Source organism: Ovis canadensis, chromosome 13 (genome assembly GCF_042477335.2).
Source record: "Ovis canadensis isolate MfBH-ARS-UI-01 breed Bighorn chromosome 13, ARS-UI_OviCan_v2, whole genome shotgun sequence".
NCBI lineage: Eukaryota > Metazoa > Chordata > Mammalia > Artiodactyla > Bovidae > Ovis > Ovis canadensis.
Window position 1 is genome coordinate 37,600,614 of NC_091257.1, and position 18,403 is coordinate 37,619,016.

The 18,403-nt window shown below is 34.2% G+C and overlaps 1 protein-coding gene across 12 annotated transcripts in view; it reads left to right on the forward strand.

The window, feature by feature from the left end:
* Positions 1–18,403, forward strand: part of MLLT10 (MLLT10 histone lysine methyltransferase DOT1L cofactor) — a 214,571-nt gene that overhangs the window by 145,014 nt on the left and 51,154 nt on the right. For 6 of the 12 annotated variants that reach the window (XM_069547401.1, XM_069547405.1, XM_069547406.1 and 3 more), the window contains 3 exons: positions 3,326–3,895; positions 10,345–10,389; positions 11,230–11,262. In XM_069547401.1, the coding sequence (XP_069403502.1) occupies positions 3,326–3,895; positions 10,345–10,389; positions 11,230–11,262 (648 nt within the window). The remainder of the gene's footprint in view (positions 1–3,325; positions 3,896–10,344; positions 10,390–11,229; positions 11,263–18,403) is intronic. The other 6 variants (XM_069547407.1, XM_069547408.1, XM_069547403.1 and 3 more) reach the window with 3 other exon arrangements.

Here is an 18,403-nt window from a genome sequence, read left to right on the forward strand (position 1 = left end):
ATTCCTTCTTAAAATGTTTCTGGGACCTTCGCTTTCCTTTTGTGTTATGACCTGTGCTTCTAAAGTTGAAATGTAATTTTTTTTAATGTTAAAATAGATGTGGAATAAAGTTAACAGTTTGGGGTGAAAATAAAAGCTGGAGTTTTCCTTTCCTTTATGCTCAATAGAAAAGTCATTCTATTTTATAAGTTACTTTTATTTATCTTTCCCAGTTGAACACTAGAACTGTATACATTTTTAGTAAGTGAACAAGTACTGAGTAATTTTTAGGGGAGCTAAATAGTTTTCAGTAAATAATAATTACTGATATTAATGCATTTATTATGAAGCTTGACATTTAAAGTAGATGTTTACTCAGCTTACATAAGTTAAGTGTTAGTTGCTCAGTCACGCCCGACTCTTTGCGACCCCATGGACTGCGGCCCACCAGGCTTCTCTGTCCATGAGATTTTCCAAACAAGGATACTGGAGTGGGTTTTCATTTCCTTCTCCAAGGGATCTTCCCAATGCAGGGATTGAACCCGGGTTTCCTGCACTGCAGGCAGATTATTTACTGACTGAGCTACAAGGGAAGCCCCATATCTTTTGGTAATTATGAATACCCAATTTTGAGTTGTAGTTAAACAACTTTTTTTTTTCAGTGTATATATGTTTTATGCATTCTTTTGGGACATAACTTATACTGAAAAAATAATTTGCTATTTAACTGATATTCAGAATTAACAAGGCATGGTATGTTTTAATATATGGTAGTACTGTTTTCTGGCAGCAGAATAACTCAGCTAAACTTTAGAATCAGTTAGCCAAATATTCTAGGTTTTTACTTTGTATAATTTTTATCATGGACATAAATATTTTGAGTAATATAAATGTTCAAAACTGTTCCAAACAAATATATTTAATAAAGTATAAAATAAAGGCCTCCTTCTCTCCCCCACCTCCCATCCTGCCCTTTTATTCCTAGGAGTAAATGAGGGGGAAATGCTGTCCTTTCCTTTACCCTATTCAAACTTTTGATGATGATAAAAATTATACCCAAAATCTGCCAGGACATAATTTGAATACATAGAAAGATTGCTTAGTCACTGAACTCTTCATTAAAAAGTATATTCATATATTTACAACTAAGTTATTCTTGCATTTCAAGATTTTCAAGTCCTAAATTTTTTTTTCCTTTTTCCTCATGTAACAAAAAATTAGATAGAAAAGAAAATGCTAAATTTGCTATTTTATGTGTAATAAATTTTCTGTATGTTATTTTTATGATACTTTGGAAAATAAATAGTAAAACTGTAATTTTTTTTTTTTTGGCCATGCCACATGAATTGCAGCATCTTAGTTTCCTAATCAAGGGTTGAACCCAAGCCATGGCAGTGAAAGTGCTGAGTCCTAACCACTGAACTGCCAAGGAATTCTCGTAAAATTGTAATTTTTGATGTAACTTCATTCACAGTTTGAATGTGATTGGCAGAATTCAGTTATTTCTTCTTTGTAATGAAGACCTCATTTTGTACTGCTAAAATTGCATTTTTGAGCTTTTAATTGTATCTTTGAAATGCTAATCCATTTAGAAAAGCATTCTCTCATTTTTTTAAACTTAATAACATTGGAGTCTTTCCCTGCTTCTGTTAAGATATGATAGAGATATGTCATGTTTTCATATCTGAGGTAACATTCTAAAAAGTTTTAAAAATTGAAATTTATAGTAGAGCATTGAAAGTAATTGTGTTTTTTCTTTTTTAATTTCAGGATTGTATGTGAATTTTAGAAAATATACATTTAATGTATTGCATATACTAAATGTTTTAAAGTATTTACCTTGCTGTTGTGAGCTTTTAACACCAGCTGTAAAAACAAAAACATGCAGGAAAAAGACAGATGGTGACAGATCAGAATGGATAATAAAGAACTTCTTTATAGCTGCTAATTAAGTGGCAAATTGCAGTTATACTTAAATGATTGATGTAATGTAAATGGCTTCTTAATATGTATATTTTTCTGTACAGAAATGGCCTGAAAATGGTCATAGCTGTACACGTAATTTCATAAATGAATAAGGCAGATATTCTCTTAAAAAAGTTAAATTTTAGAACTATTATTGTTTTCTAAATGAGCCATTTCAGCAGAACTTAAAATTTAAAAACCAAAACCATGAGACTTTAGTTTAAAATAAATTATTTCTGTTTGTAAGGAAAAAATATCTTTCTGAATGTTTAAGTGAATTTATGTGTGATTACCTATGAATGTTCTCTGCAATAAAATTTGTATTTAGCTTGGAATTTCCACTGCCAACAGAACACGTCATTTTGAGCTTTTGTTTCTAAGCATAATAGTTAAAACCTGATATAGTTTAGTTTTATGAAACACAATAGTTATGTGGTCAAAACTGAGTCTAAACATGTGTTACTTCATTTGGTAAGTGTGATGAGAGGGTTAGATAAAGTGAAATGGTGGACTGAACTTATTTCATCACAGCCATTAGTTTTTACCTGGTAAATAAGAACTTTGAGCTTCTTATATCTCATAATGACATGATGGGCTACTAGTATTCTTTAAGTAAAGAGTGGGGGAAATAAGCAGTTTTGGAAGTTTTATGACAGGTTCCTCTCGTATGATTTTACTTTCATAAAAGCAGTGGCAAAATATAAGTGGCCGGTGTCTTTTCTTTATGCAGCTCCATGAGAGGTAGACTGGGAGAAATGTGAGTTATGTAGATTATTCCATGTGATCATTGTTGTTTTATCAAATTCATGGTGGGTTAGATGTAACTGAGTGATAATATTCACCAACATTATCTTGAAGTTAAAACTCAGAACTTAACGACTTAAGCAACATCTTTTGGTTCTTACTGTATGTTGGGAACATTTATCATGGTATCTTAATAACTGCAAAAGAATAAATTCCCCATGCCATTCAGAGTTCGATCACAGTCTTTTGAAAGTCTTCTTGAGACTTAGCTGTTCTTCAGTCCTTCCTCAGCATATGTAAGGCATGTGGGGAGAGCTGAGGAATGCTGCCATGGTAAAAGTGAAAGGTAGGTTCAGAACCACATCTTTTATCTTGGCAATTGTACAGGTAATAGCTTGTAATTCAAGAGTTAATCAATTTAATAACTATAAAATGACAAGTATAATTTTATAGTTAAACTTGATTTCAGTAATCTTTAAAAAAAAATCTAGCTGAGTTATATACTGATGTCCTTAATTTTATAGTTAGTTTTTTTCGTCCTCTGTTTTTGCTAATTGTATCATTTCTACTGCTCATGGGAACTTTTGCATCCAATTTTTTCTTTTCCTACCCCATTTTTTTTTTTCCCCCACTACAGGCAGTTTTTCAGGAACTCCAGGCAGTGTAAAATCATCTTCGGGAAGTTCAGTACAGTCTCCCCAGGATTTCTTGAGCTTTACAGACTCAGATCTGCGTAATGACAGTTATACTCACTCCCAGCAGTCATCATCAACCAAAGATGTACATAAAGGAGAGTCTGGAAGCCAGGAAGGGGGGGTAAATAGTTTTAGTTCCATAATTGGTCTCCCTTCAGCCTCAGCTGTTATTTCACAGCCTAAAAGCTTTGAAAATTCACCTGGAGATTTGGGTAATTCCAGCCTCCCTACAGCAGGATATAAGCGGGCTCAAACTTCTGGCATAGAAGAAGAAGCTGTAAAGGAAAAGAAAAGAAAAGGAAATAAGCAAAGTAAGCATGGGCCTGGTAGACCCAAAGGAAACAAAAATCAAGAGAATGTTTCTCATCTCTCAGTTTCTTCTGCTTCACCAACGTCATCTGTAGCATCAGCTGCAGGAAGTGTAACCAGCTCTAGTCTTCAGAAATCCCCCACGCCACTCAGGAATGGGAGTGTGCAGAGCCTCAGTGTGGGCTCCTCTCCACTTGGTTCAGGTAGGCCTAGCCCTTTGTTTCCCCCTCCACCCCTCCCTCCCACCACCGCCATCCTCCTTTCACCTTCACAAGCAAATCGTTTTAAACTATCATTATGAAAATACTGTGAGTTGCTAAGTGACATTTAATTTAATTATCTTAATGAAAAATGTTATCTTAGAAGGACAGTTCGGCCTTTGGTCTTTGGAAAAGACATTTGGCACTACTCCAATTTAACATAACTAAATATAGACTAAATAGTTCAGTTCATTGGTCTTTCATTTCTTATGAAACACCTAGAATTGATTTCCCATTTTTTTTGTTTTTGCTTCACTTGGATAGTATTTTAGAAATCAACTCAGAATTTACATTTACGGTGTGAGAGTTAGTGCTATTTTTGATTGGTATTTGTTTGGGGCTTCCTTTCCCTAAACCTCAGTTAGTCTTTATTTTCTCAGTAATTCCTGACTCAAATTCTAGTTGAATTAACGCTATCTGGAATATTTTTCAGTCAGTGATAGGTGGTTTAAATCTATGGACTTTAAAAATCTCATTTCAGTCCAGGTTCGATACATGATACTGGATGCTTGGGGCTGGTACACTGGGATGACCCAGGGGGATGGTACGGGGAGGTAGGTAGGAGGGAGGTTCAGGATGGGGAACACGTGTACACCTGTGGCGGATTCATGTTGATGTATGGCAAAACCAATACAGTATTGTAAAGTGATTAACCTCCAATTTAAATAAATAAATTTATATTTTAAAAAATCCCATCTCAGGAAATATCTCAAATGTTATGTATCATTTTTGTTTTCAATTGTGTTTACCAGTTTTTGCCATCATTTTTACTATAGTATGACTGGATTTATAAATGCTGTTATTTACCACATTGGTATGCTCTTTTAACTTATACTTTGTGATGTAAATATTATTTTCAGTTAAAAAAATTTCAAGATGTGTGTTTTTAAGACAGAAACTTAGCTGAATGTTGGCATTTATCTTTTATATTATATCTTCAATTTGAGATAAATGACTTTAGATGTGTTGATTGTAAATTTTACCCATGTTTCAACTTTAGATTTCTGATTATAGAAATGATGAAATTTTGGCTAAAATAAACTATGGATTTTGCCTTTTAGATGGAGAAGATAGGTGGAAAATGGTATATATAAAATAATAAATAGAATTTAAGTGAAGAGTATTCCATGTTTATTTTACAAATATAGAATTTTGTATTGTTTCTGTAGTTTTACAGACAATTCAGTAAGTAAATGTAAGAAAGACCATTATAAGGGAGAAGAGAGCTTGTGTAAAAGTCAGATATGAAAAGTAGTAACTTATTAACTGTCATCTGTTACATTCTTTTTTATCTTGTTCAATCTTTAGAACAGTTTTATGACATAGGGGCTATGAATGCCTCTATTTTATAGCTGATAAAACTGAGACTTAGGTAAAATATCAAGATCACATGGTTAGGGATTTCTTTCTCTTTTTATTTCTGATAGCTGGCTTCTTTGCCTGTGGTGGACCTGTTAGTCAGGTTTTTTGGAGAAATGAATAGAAACTATGGAAGGATTTAGTACTGTTAAAGATGGTTTAGAGCAAGATTCCTTAGTCTTGGCACTATTGATATTCTGGTTGGGCTAATTCTCTGCTGTGCATCACTGTCCTGTACCTTGAAGCATGTTTATCAGGATTCCCAAACCTTGCCACTACCCATAGTGACAATCAGAAAACATTTGGGTTCTGAAAGGGGCAAAATAGCCCTTGGTTGAGAACCACTGTTTTAGAAGGGGAAAATAATAAGTTGCATCAAGAAATAAGTTCATTGAAAAGATTTTAGTATTTTGCACCCTTGAATATATGTTTTATTTATATAGTATATTTGCTTTGAGACCAGAAGAGCTTAGCAGATAGTCGTAGCCCCTGGTCACAAAAAATAAATTTATACAGATTTCCTTGGAAAAAATTTTTTAGTTCATGTTTTTCTTTAGCCAAGAGGCACAGAAATCAGGTAAGTAACAGACAGAAAATTAGGTGTAAATTTGCTCTTAGGAGGAGATCCTCACCAGTGTCCTATCCATAGGGGCACAGTCTGAGAGTTAACTAAATTTCAGAAATGGCATTTGGATGCCAGCTGAAATACACATCCTCAAATTAATGGACTTAAAATACCAGTTTACAGTCTTGAAAAGATTTTGCTATGTGTTACTGATTTAGGGAGGTTTTAGGTGTGGAAATCGTATTCTTTACATAGTGATTACATTGAGAGAGCAGTGTTTGTGGCAGAAAAATATGAATTATATCCCTTTTACCTCACCAGTAGGTAAAACAGAAATTTAGGGAGAAATTCCCATAAATATTTCACGAAGTTTAGACTTGTCAGGATTTTTTTCCCCCTTAAATCTGTATTTTTAAATCACTTTGAAGATTGTATAGATCTTGTTAAAGCTATTATTATGGAGTAAGATTGTTTAAAACTATTTGAGGTAATATATTATTTAATCTTATACATTTTAGTAAAAGTTTTATGATTAGATCAGAGCTTTTTCTCATTGATAAGCTTAGTTCTAAAAAGTCTATTCTTACCTAAGAAATGCTAGCTGAATGCCATGAATATTTAGGAATTAAGTCTTCTTACCATAAGTTAAGATTGCTAACTGCTGTTGAAACTTAGCTTGTGCTGCACACTGGCTTCCATAGAATATTATTGCTCATTATATAGAAGAAGAAATATAAACAGAATTCTCACAGCTCTCAGTGGTGGAACTATGCATTTTCCTTGACTCCAGTAACAGTTATAAAATTTAAGGGGTGTTTGTTGATGAGGGTCTAAAACCATGGTAGTACGCTGTTGGTCATACTTTAAGCGATGGGATCAATAAGAAAATTTGAGCCAATAATTTTAACTTGCAGTAAGTACTACCTCCTACTAGTATGAAAATGTTAATTTTACTTTTGCACTAATTTTAGATTGAGAAGTCACTTAGTAATTGTACAAGCTGAAAACTTTATCCTGTATAAATAAGTCATAGAAGGAATATGTACTGTGCAGTGTGTTACCAAGAGTCTTTCATGATGTTCTCTTTAAAAGATTCATGTGCGAGTAACAATGCAGGCAACCTTGTATACAGCTGTTAACTATAAGGTGAGCTGTACCATGCACTGGAACCCTAGCTCCAGCAGGTTAGGGCCTGTGTTTGCCATGTTCATTACTGTCTCCACTGCTAGCTAGTGCTTTGAACAAATTAAGTGCTAAACATTAAAAAGAAAAAAGAGTGAAGACTGTTAGTAATTAGTGATCACTGAGAATGTACCATGTGTTTAGTAGTATCCTGTGTAGTTTTGTACTTGTCTTTCAAGAGTTTTTACCAGGTTGCCAGTGAAATTATTTTTTTAAAAGCTTTTCATGTAGTATTACAGGCTAGTTTTAGGATATATAATTAGCTGGAAAAGACCATGGACAAAATGAAATTTGTATTGTTCTTTGGAGTTGGCAGATAAAGAAGCCCAGCATTATTATCAGAAAAGAAAGTTAAGGTATATTTGAAGGATAAACTTTATAAAAACAAGAAGCTTGTGTTTGTGGGATAGAAGTAACATTGATTAAACAGGGCAGGATGGGTTTATGGAGAGTAAGTCTGAACTTCTAGTAATGATATCTTGTATATCTTGGAGCACCTAAGAGTTTCTGAAGAACTCTTAAATGACCATCTCAGTTGATCCTTAGAACAACCTTATGAAATAGACAGGACAGCTGCCATTGTTGTGGTAGTTGTTTTTCCTCTTTACCACCACTAAGATATAAAGCAGATGTACAATTAAGTCCTTATGATGTGATTCTCTTAAAATTGTTAGAAATAGCATTTTAAGAGTAGTCCAAGTTCTCTCTTGACATGTTCAAATTACAGTAGAGCATATGTGTCGAGATATGTATTCTAGGAGGCCTAGATCCAGTCAGAATAGAAACCCAAAAAACACCTCTAAACTGGAGTGATGGAGGATTTGTATTGTAAGATTTCTATTAAAATAAATCACAGTACATCCCGTTAAATGACTACTGTTTTATAGTGACTTGCACAAAATTTACTCAAGGTTGTAAGTTTTGGCTTATAGATTATATTAAACTTTTGATTGAGTTCTTTCCTACATATATTCTTATGAGGTATTAACAGGTACCTGGTCTTTTGAAATGTTGAAAGTTAGGATGTTGAAAACATTGACAGTTTTGGATGAATTGACACGTTATATTTGTCCTTTACTGTTTTCCTGTTTATCTCAATCACAGTAGGAGAATTTAGGATTTACTAAAATGAAAGTTAGCACTTTTTTCTTCACAGAAATCAACATGTTATTTTTTCTGAGAAAAATTTGGTATTAAAACTACTGATAAAGAGTCAGTAGTTTAGCATTAATTTCTTTACTTTGGGCATTCTCTGCCCTTTCAGAGTATATTCTTCCCTGTTTGTTTTTTTCAATCTTAGTCGCTCATTCTTTAATAGAGTGCTGTCATGCCTTTCTCAGTTAAGATACCTGAAATCTTTCAGTGATGGAATTCTTTAGTGGTAATAAATGCTGTAAAAAGAGATTCTGGAAAGGCAGTCATTCTGTTGTGATGCTGTATACTTATTATTCTTAAGCTCTTAAAAGGTAATCACAAAGATAAGTTATTAATATGAATAAATCACCTCTAGAAGTTTCTTTTGGTTTCTACTGAAATATAAAGTTTATGAAAGTTTGACTTGAGCCCCATGTAACTTTGAAAGGGATCCTATTTATGTCATATCTACTTATATTGGTAAAGTGAAACTTTGAAGTCTTTTTCTGATAAAATATTTTAATTAAAAACAGACTGGTTCTGTAAGCAAATAAGGGAATCATAAAGATATAAAGTATTATTATAGTAGACTCGTAAGAGTAGAGTTAGTAATGCAGTACTGTAAACCAGGGAGTAGATACAGTTAGTGAACATAATTCACATCTATCTTAATGACTTAGGTTAATGATTTTGTATACATTGATTATATTGGATTATAAATGAAGAAGATACTGGATATGGCTAAGACCAGTGAATATCTTGGAATCTGTTTTCTTAGAAAATCCTGATTTTTTTTGTGTCTTTGATGACATGAAAATTTCTGGCCCTATGTTATGGCTATCTTTCTATAAAAATATTATATCAAAAGCCAGAATAGCCATATTCCAGTTTATTTCCCATTGACAAAATCTTTCTGCACAAGGTCCTTTGATTATTTTTAGCACCATTCCAAGCAGATACCATTTCTCTAGAACATAGCATGTCTATCTCTTCAGTAGCCTTTTAAAATCTCACTTGTATTGCATTTGTTAATGAAACATTAAGGTGGCAAATTCTCCCACAGTGGCTCATCTTCTTGGGTTATTTGGAAAGGACTTAAACTAAACTGGCCCAAATGTTTGATCTTTAAACTGTATCTCATATCAGTTTCTTTAACATTATAGTGATTGCTTTGTCTTACTTTTTAATTTCAAATTATTCAGAGTGGGCTCATGATTAGACTTGACTTTTGAGGTAGATGCGTGAATGATGGTTGCCTGGAAGGCTCTCTGGTACATGTTTTTGGTTAACATAATATCCAGAGAATTCCCAGATATCCCTTCTTTAAAAATAACTGGCCAGTGGTGGTGACCATACGTGAATAACAGTTGTTTGCAGATTAGTAGGCCAGGTCTTTTGAGTCACAGCTTTCCCTTAGTCCTGGCTTTATCAATTATTTTTTTATTTGGAATATCATATAGAAATTGACTCCCAATTTCTGAGCAGATTTTCCTTTTAGCAGTGTTTTATTTCCTCATGTCACCCTCTGCTAGTTCTCTTCATAAGGAAGGAATAAAGGAATAAAAGTAATTGCTTGTTCATTATAATCATCAAAAATGAAAGATACAAGATAATAAGCTGAGTGTAGTTTAATGAGTTTTACATAACTGTAAGTTATATAAAACTTACATAACAGTAAGTCATAATGGATTTCTGCTCAGATATAAACTAAATTTTCATACTTAAATTACAGTTTCTAATTGAATACAGCATTCAGATATTTTTGATACATTGTTCTCATCTAATGAATTATATAAAATTTATCACATTACCTAACTATATTTCCTCATAGTAGTGTATCTATTTATTTTTAAAACATTTGTTACACAGATTCGTTTGTAAGCCCGTATGTCTTTTCCTCATTCTTTGCCCACATATGCATGCACACATATTTCTACACTGTCCTGTTAAGATTGTGAGAATTACATTCTGTTTGGTCCTTGTACCCCTGACGTCCCAATTACTGGCTTATAATTTCTGTTCACACAGTTCTGTTTCCCCTTCTCAGCTAGACTTTGGATGAATATTTTCCTGTTTTTCTGGCCCCTTTCTTTTCTACCCTTAAGTCACTGGCAACTTCTTTGCTGATTTCCTTTCTCCTCCCTCCCAACAGAAATTTCCATGCAGTATCGGCATGATGGAGCTTGTCCAACAACTAGTAAGTTGTCGAACTGGGTTGGTAACCCAGGCTTTTTGACTTCTACTCGAGTGCTTTTTCTAGTGTATTACACCACCTCTGAACCCTTAAGTTTTAATTTTCTAAAATGCAGTTGATTCTTAATCATGTAGGTTTCTCCTACAGTGATAGATTAACTTGCTGTTTTGTCTGACCTGTGTTCAGAATCCATATTACAGTGAAATTGTGACCAAATTTTGTTGATTGCTGGCCTTTTAATATGGTGCTTCTGTTGCGAAATTGTGACACTTGTTCCCCAGTGAAGTAATATTTTCAATATTTTGGTTTTCACTAATCTTAATGTTCATATATGTATATTGGCATTAGATAGCGTTTTTTGCTTAGACCACTTCATATGTTGAGACTGTTGTTCTAAAGTCTAGGAAATGAGAATGTTTGATCAGGCTAGATGTTAAAATGAGTTTTTTTTTTTTTTAATTATAAATATTGTTAAGTGTGACCAAAGGTGGATTTACCTATGTAGAATTGTATCTTACTGTTACTGACTTTCAGCAAGAAAGACATTAGACTACTAAATGTCTTTTTAAAAGTAGCTTTACATATATTTTTACTAAGGAAATTTATCATCATTATGACAGTATATCTGGCATACAAATTTAGTAGATAATATATTGGCAAATGAAATACAATATCTAGAAATTCATACTGTGTGGAAACTGAGACAACCTTGTAATGATTTAAGTAATGATACATGATAGACTTACTGAGATTTTATTATACTAATTCAGTCTATACCTATGTATTTCTTTTGTGTGTTTGAGAATGATCTTAACCTGAAGTCCTTTTTTCCTTACTTAAAAGCTTTCTCAGAGTTGCTGAATGCAATACACAATGGTAAGTTTTATTAGAATCTTCTCTGGTGGTTCATTTATTACAAAGGTTGCCTTTTGTTGAGAATCCCAGTTGAAAGCTTGCATGTTCTATTGATGAAATGAAACCTGCCTCTGAATCAATTGTTAGCACCACAGTGAAACTTTTTGTAGATTGCCTATAGGAAGATAATAGGTCAACTTCGTTCATCAGTTTGGCTTTTACTGTCTCTTTGTAAGGCAAAATGGTGATAGTGTTGTTCTTCCTTTATTAAAGTCTTTTTTCTAGTTTTGCAAAAAATTTTTTTTCCTGGTTCTTTTGAACTTTTCTTACTAGTGCAGTTGATTATTGGCTTCTTCTTCAGGAATTAACTGATGTTTTGCAACCATGAACGTGAATTTCATTTTAGGGTTAAAAACATAATACTTTCATTATTCTACTTCTCTGTTTCATTGAGTGATTAAACAAAGGATAAGTGGGCTTCCCTGGTAGCTCACCTGGTAAAGAATCCACCTGCAGTATAGGAGACCCCGGTTCAATTCCTGGGTTAGGAATATCTCTGGAGAAGGGATAGGCTGCCCTCTCCAGTATTCTTGGGCTTCCCTCATGGCTCAGCTGGTAAAGAATCTGCCTGCAATATGGGAGACCTGGATTGGGAATGATCCCCTGGAGATCCCTTGAAGACCTGGATTGGGAAGATACCCTGGAGAAGGGAACAGCCCACTGTAGTATACTGGCCTGGAGAATTCCATGGACTGTATAGTCCATGGGGTCACAAAGAGTCAGACACGAGTAAGCGACTTAAAAAAGAAAAGTCTTTTAGATTATGCCCAATTTGGGACCAGTATTTTTATAGGAGACTTGAATCTTTTATAGGATTAGGTTCTGAAATCATAATATTAAGGCAGATGCTACCGTTAGTTTTTTCTTACTTTTAAGATAAAATTTTGCAAAAATGTTTGAGTTTCTTCAGTTCCAAGAACCTTAATTTTTTGATGTTCAAAAAAATAAACCTCTTGAATCTACTGTCACCTTTTGTTGATTTTCATTTTTAGTCATTAACTGACAAACTTATTTGTTCAGTACTGTTTGTATGATTCCAGGCAGTTTTCCCAGCACATTTTCATTAACTTCATGAAGTCTTGAATGTTTTACTAATGTCATTTAATTTGCCATTGATTTGCATTGTATTTGGATTAAACTGTAACATGTTTACGAATGTATAGCCAGCAAGAGACTTCCATGGTGAATAAGGAAGGGCACTCTTTGATTTGAGGGTGGAAGTGGTTGGGATGGCGACCCCATAATGAGCATTATATTAATGGGTGCTTTTAAAAGATAACTCCTGCTTTCCTGTGTAACTTGGAACTGTGAGCTCTTAGAATAAATACTCCAGATAAAAAGGAACTCTTGAACATTTGTATCCAGAGGAAAGGGGATTAGCAACCTTCTTTAGAGTAAAGTGAATATATTACCATTCTTTGATAGGAAAGTATAAAAACATCATTTTCAGTTTACATACATAAATTTAACTTGTTTTTTAAATTCTGGAATATTAGTAATTATTATTATAATTAATAAGTAATATTAATTTATTCTAGAAGTATTCTGAAAATTTGAAGAGTAATCAGTTCACTCACTCAGTCATGTCCGACTCTTTGCAACCCCGTGGACTGCAGCACACCAGACCTCCTGTCCATAACCAGCTCCCGGAGTTTACTCAAACTCATGTCCATCGAGCCAGTGATACCACCCAACCATCTCAGTTCTCTGTTGTCGCCTTCTCCTCCTGCCTTCAATCTTTCCCAGTATCAGGGTCTTTTCTAATGAGTCAGTTCTTCACATCAGGTGGCCATAGTATTTGAGTTTCAGCTTTAGCATCAGTCCTTGCAATGAATATTCAGGACTGATTTCCTTTAGGATGAACTGGTTGGATCTCCTTGCAGTCCAGGGGACTCTCAAAAGTCTTCTCCAACACCACAGTTCAAAAGCATCACTTCTTTGGTGCTCAGCCTTCTTTATAGTCCAACTCTCACATCCATACATGACTACTGGAAAAATCATAGCTTTGACTAGATGGGGTTTAAAAAAAAAGGTAAATACTGTCAGTGCCACAGAAATCCTTTGCCTTTAGTAACTGACAAAATACTGGTTATATTAATTTAATGGGGCAGTTGTCCTGTTTCTCTGCATGGTGAATGAAGCTAATGTCACGGAGTAATACAGTGAACATGGATTTCCTTTAAAATCTTGGGTTATTTTATGACTGGAAGTTGGTACCTTTTGACCGCCATTACCCATTCCTCCCCATTTACTGATGCACATTTAGGTTGTTTCCATGTCTTGGGTTTTGTAAATAATGCTGCAGTGAACATGGTGGGGTACACATACCTTTCTGGATTAAGTGTTTTTGTCTTCTTTAAATAAATGCCCAGAAATGGATCCATACTTTAGCCTTTGATTTTTTAAAAAGAACCTCCAAACAGTGTTCCATAGTAGCTTCACCAGGAATGCTGATCCTTGTTATTGGTTATCAAATCCAAAAAATCATAGCCAAGACCAGTATCAAGGAGCTTATCACCTGTGTTTTCTTCTAGGACTTTTATAGTTTCAAGTCTTTAATCCATTTTGAGTTGGGTTTTGTGTAGACTATAAGATCCTCTTTTTGCATACGGATGTCCAGTTTTCCCAGCACCATTCATTGCAGAGACTATCCTTTCCCCATTTTATGTTCTTGGTTCTTTTGTCACAACTTGAGCATATATGCTAGGGTTTATTTCTGGGCTCCCGATTCTGTTGCACTGATCTGTATATCTGTTTTTATGCTAATACCATACTGCTTTGATTACTATAGTTTTGTAATATAGTTGAAATTAGGGTACATGATTCCTCCAGGTTTGTTCTTTCTCATTGCTTTTGCTGTTTGGGGCCTTTTGTGGTTCCATACAAATTTAATTTTTTTTTTTCCTATTTCTGTGAAAAATACCATTGGAATCTTGATATGGATTACACGGAGTCTGTAGCTTGCTTTGGGTAGTATGGACATTTTAACATTAATTCTTCCAGTTCATAAATATGGACTATCTTTACATTATTTGTGCCTTCAACTTCTTTCATTAATGCCTTTTATTTCTCAGTGTAGAGGTCTTTCACCTCCTCGATTTAATTTGTTCCTGGGTATTTTATTCTTTATAATGCAGTTGTTAGTGGGATTGTTTTATTGTTTAGTTTGTTATCAGTGTATAGAAATGTGACTGATTTTGTATGTTAATTTTATATCCTGCAGCATTATTGAATTTGTTTATTCATTTTAACATTTTTGTGGTGAAGTATCTAGAGCTGTCTATACAGTAAGTTCCCTACATCTAAAGGAGTTCCATTTTAAGAGTACATTTATACGTTTAAGTGTGTTTATAAGTCCCAACAAAGTGAGCCTTGGTACCCAACTACCACAGTCTGCTACATAGTACTGTGCTGTAATAGGTTTATAATACTTTTCTCACAAATAATAAAAAAGCAAACACAAAAATAAAATGTTTTTAATCTTAGAGTACATTACCTTGGAAAGCACAGTAGTTCATGCCAGACATGTGAACTAACTTACATGCATGCACATTTGCATTTTTGAAAGTTTACAACTTGAAAGTTCATAGTAGTGGACTTAATGTAGTGTGTAACAGCATACCATCTGTAAATAGCGATGGTTTTATTTTTTTCCCTTCCAAATTGATGTCTTTTGTTTTCTTGTGGAATCACTCTGGATGTATATTTTCAGTTGTAAAGATAAGTGTAGAATTGGCACCTAGTGATATTTAGCCTATGGAGGATTGAAGGAGAGTTGTTTGGACTTAGTTGGAAATATCCATATGTTTGTGTTTTCTTTTTTTTTCAAGTCTTATCTTTTTTTAAAGTGTAGTAAAATACACATAATAAAAAATTTTCCATTTTAACCTTTTTCAATTGTGCAGTTAGTGTTAAATATTTTCACAGTGTTGTACAAGCAGTCTCCAGAATTTTTCAGTGTTAAAACTGAAACTATAGTGATAAAACCGTAGCTCCCCATTCCCTGCCTCCTCAGACCCTGACAACCACCATTTTACTGTGTATGAATTTGACTACTATAGATACCTCATGTGAATAGAATCATATAATATTTATCTTTTTTGTGACTAACTTATTTCACTTAGGATCATATAATCAAGATTCATCCATGTTATAGCATGTGTTGGAATTTCCTTCCTTTTTAAGACTGAATAGTATTAACACTGCATCATATGAACATACCACTTCTTATGCATTTATCTAAATTTTAAAAAATTTAAGTATTTGCAATACTTGTTTAAATTTACAACAGTTTGGTAGTTTCAGGTATATAACAGAATGTTTCAGAATGAATGTTTATGGATTATACCCCATTAAAGTTATTAATACATTATTGGCTATATTTCTTGTGCTGTATAATAGATCTTTGTAGCTTATTTATTTTTTACATAGTTATATTTTTAATTTTTGAGAAGCTATTATACCATTTTCCATAGTTGCTGCACCACTTTACATTCCCACTAACAGTGTTAAGGGTTCCAGTGTCTTAATATCCTTGCCAACACTTGTTTTCTTGGTTTTTTTTTTATAGTAACCATCCTAATGGATATGAGGTGTCAAATGTTAGCTTTAAAATTTTTTCTTCTTCATTATATTGAACATCAAGGAGTAAAAAGCTTGAGACTTGTCACCAGAGGAGGAAAGAAAAAGAATTTACATTCCATTTTATTCTTCTTAGGTTTGTTTTCTGTGGTTCTAAAAAATTATCAGAAACTGAAAACAACACACATTTATTATAGTGCTGTAGAAGTCTGACATGAACCTTACTGGGTCTATTAAGGTGTGGGCAGGCTTTGTTCCTTTTTCAAATCTGTATAGGAAGATCTGTGTCCTTATATTTTCCAGCTTTGGGGCAGTGCCTGCTCTCCTTACCCTGTGGCTTCTGTGTTCGCAACCATCAGTTTTGTGGGGAGTCTCTCATGTTTCAGTCTCTCTGGTTCTCAGATACACTTTGTGAGGACTCTGATTATATGGGGTTGACCCAGACAGTTCTGCTTCTCTGGGTCCTTAAGTTACATACATTTGTATAGTCTCTTGCCGTTTAAGCTAACACATTCATAGGTTGTGGACATAAGGCATGGGTACTTTTTTTGGGGGGGTAGTATTCTGCATACCATATTCGCTTAAAATTATTCTACTGTACTTTAAGAAGGTGTTGCTTAAATCATTTTCGAGGTTAGGCTTTGCTAGTACATGTATTTGTTGAATAATTTTGGCTTTGCTGCACCTTTTTGGTTAACTTTTCTCTCTTAAATTACTGGTGACCCGTTCTGGATTGCCAATTCCAGGAGAGAGTCAGGTTTTTATCTTACTTGATTTTATTGCAGAGATACTGTTGGTCACTCTGTTTTGAAGCTTTTTGTATTCCATTATATCATTCTCCTTTATCTTTTTAATAAATTTATAAAATATTTCACATTTATAAAAGTACAGACATCATGAATTTATTACAGATATAACACCTGATAATATTTTGCCTTATTTTCATAGACCCTTTTTCAACTTGAGCACTCAGGAATTTACTGCCAGTTTAAGAAATAGAATGTTACCAGCACTGTTGAATACTCTTCACCGTTGCATTCCCCACGGTTAACGACTACCCTGCATTTTGTTTATAATTCCTTTGCTTAGTTGTTTTGCATGTATGTGTAAAATTATACTCCCTTATTTCTTTTTCCTACTTTCATCCTTTTTCAGAGTAAATGACTTTTGGTCTACTTCTTCAGTATCTTACTTCTTCCTCCAGCGTCTTCAGTGAGATAAAATTTATTTAATACGAAAGTTACAATTTTAACCATTTAAAAGTATATAGTTCAAAGGTTTATTGGTATACAGTTGGCCCTTGAATATCTCAAGAGTTAGGGGCCCTAACACTCCTCACATGTAAAATTTTTGCATATCATTTATAGTTGGCCCTGCATATACAGATTTCTTTCCTATAGTTATTTTTACACCCATGAATTCAGCCAAGGATTGTGTAGTACTGCAGTATTTGCTACTGAAAAAAATTCACATGTAAGTGGACCCATACAGTTCAAATTCATATTGTTTGAGGGTCAACCATATTCACAATGTGATCAGTCCCAGAATAAATCTCATAATCCCAGTATATTGTCTTCCACCTCTGCATCCTGGCAATCAATAATCTATTTTCTGTCTCTGTAAGTGTCTCCAACTCTTTGCAACCCCATGGACTATAGCCTGCTCGGTCCTCTGTCCATGGGATTCTCCAGGCAAGAATACTGGCATGGATTGCCATTGCCTTCTCCGGGGGATCTTCCCAACCCAGGTATCAAGCCCCCTTGGCAGGCAGATTCTTTACCACTGAGCCACCAGAGAAATCTGTCCCTCAATTTGGGTTCTGTCTCTATAGATTTGCCTGTTTTTGGCATTACACATAGAGGGAATTTGTGTTTTACTTAACTTTACTTATCTTAATATTTTTTGTGTTTAAACATAAGGTTTATCTACATTACCAGTTCAGTTCAGTTCAGTCACTCAGTTGTGTCTGAGTTTTTGCAGCGCTGTGAGTCACAGCACGCCAGGCCTCCCTGTCCATCACCAACTCCTGGAGTTCACTCAGATTCATGTCCATTGAGTCGGTGATGCCAGCCAGCCATCTCATCCTCTGTCGTCCCCTTCTCCTCCTGCCCCCAATCCCTCCCAGCATCAAAGTCTTTTCCAATGAGTCAACTCTTCGCATGAGGTGGCCAAAGTACTGGAGTTTCAGCTTTAGCATCAGTCCTTCCAAAGAAATCCCAGGGTTGATCTCTTTAAGAATGGACTGGTTGGATCTCCTTGCATATCAACACTTCATTCTTTTTTGTTTGTTTGTTTTTTAATGGTTGGATGATATACATTATATGGATATAAACCATATTTGGTTTATCCAGTCATCAGTTGATGGACATTTGGTTGTTTCCACTGCTTGAATAGTATGACTGATACTGCTGTCAACTTTCACACAAGTTTTTGTGTGAACATACTGGTTTTATTTTATTTGTCTTGTGTGTGTATGTAGGGTAGAATTGCTGGTTCATTATGGTGACTTTTTGAGGAATTG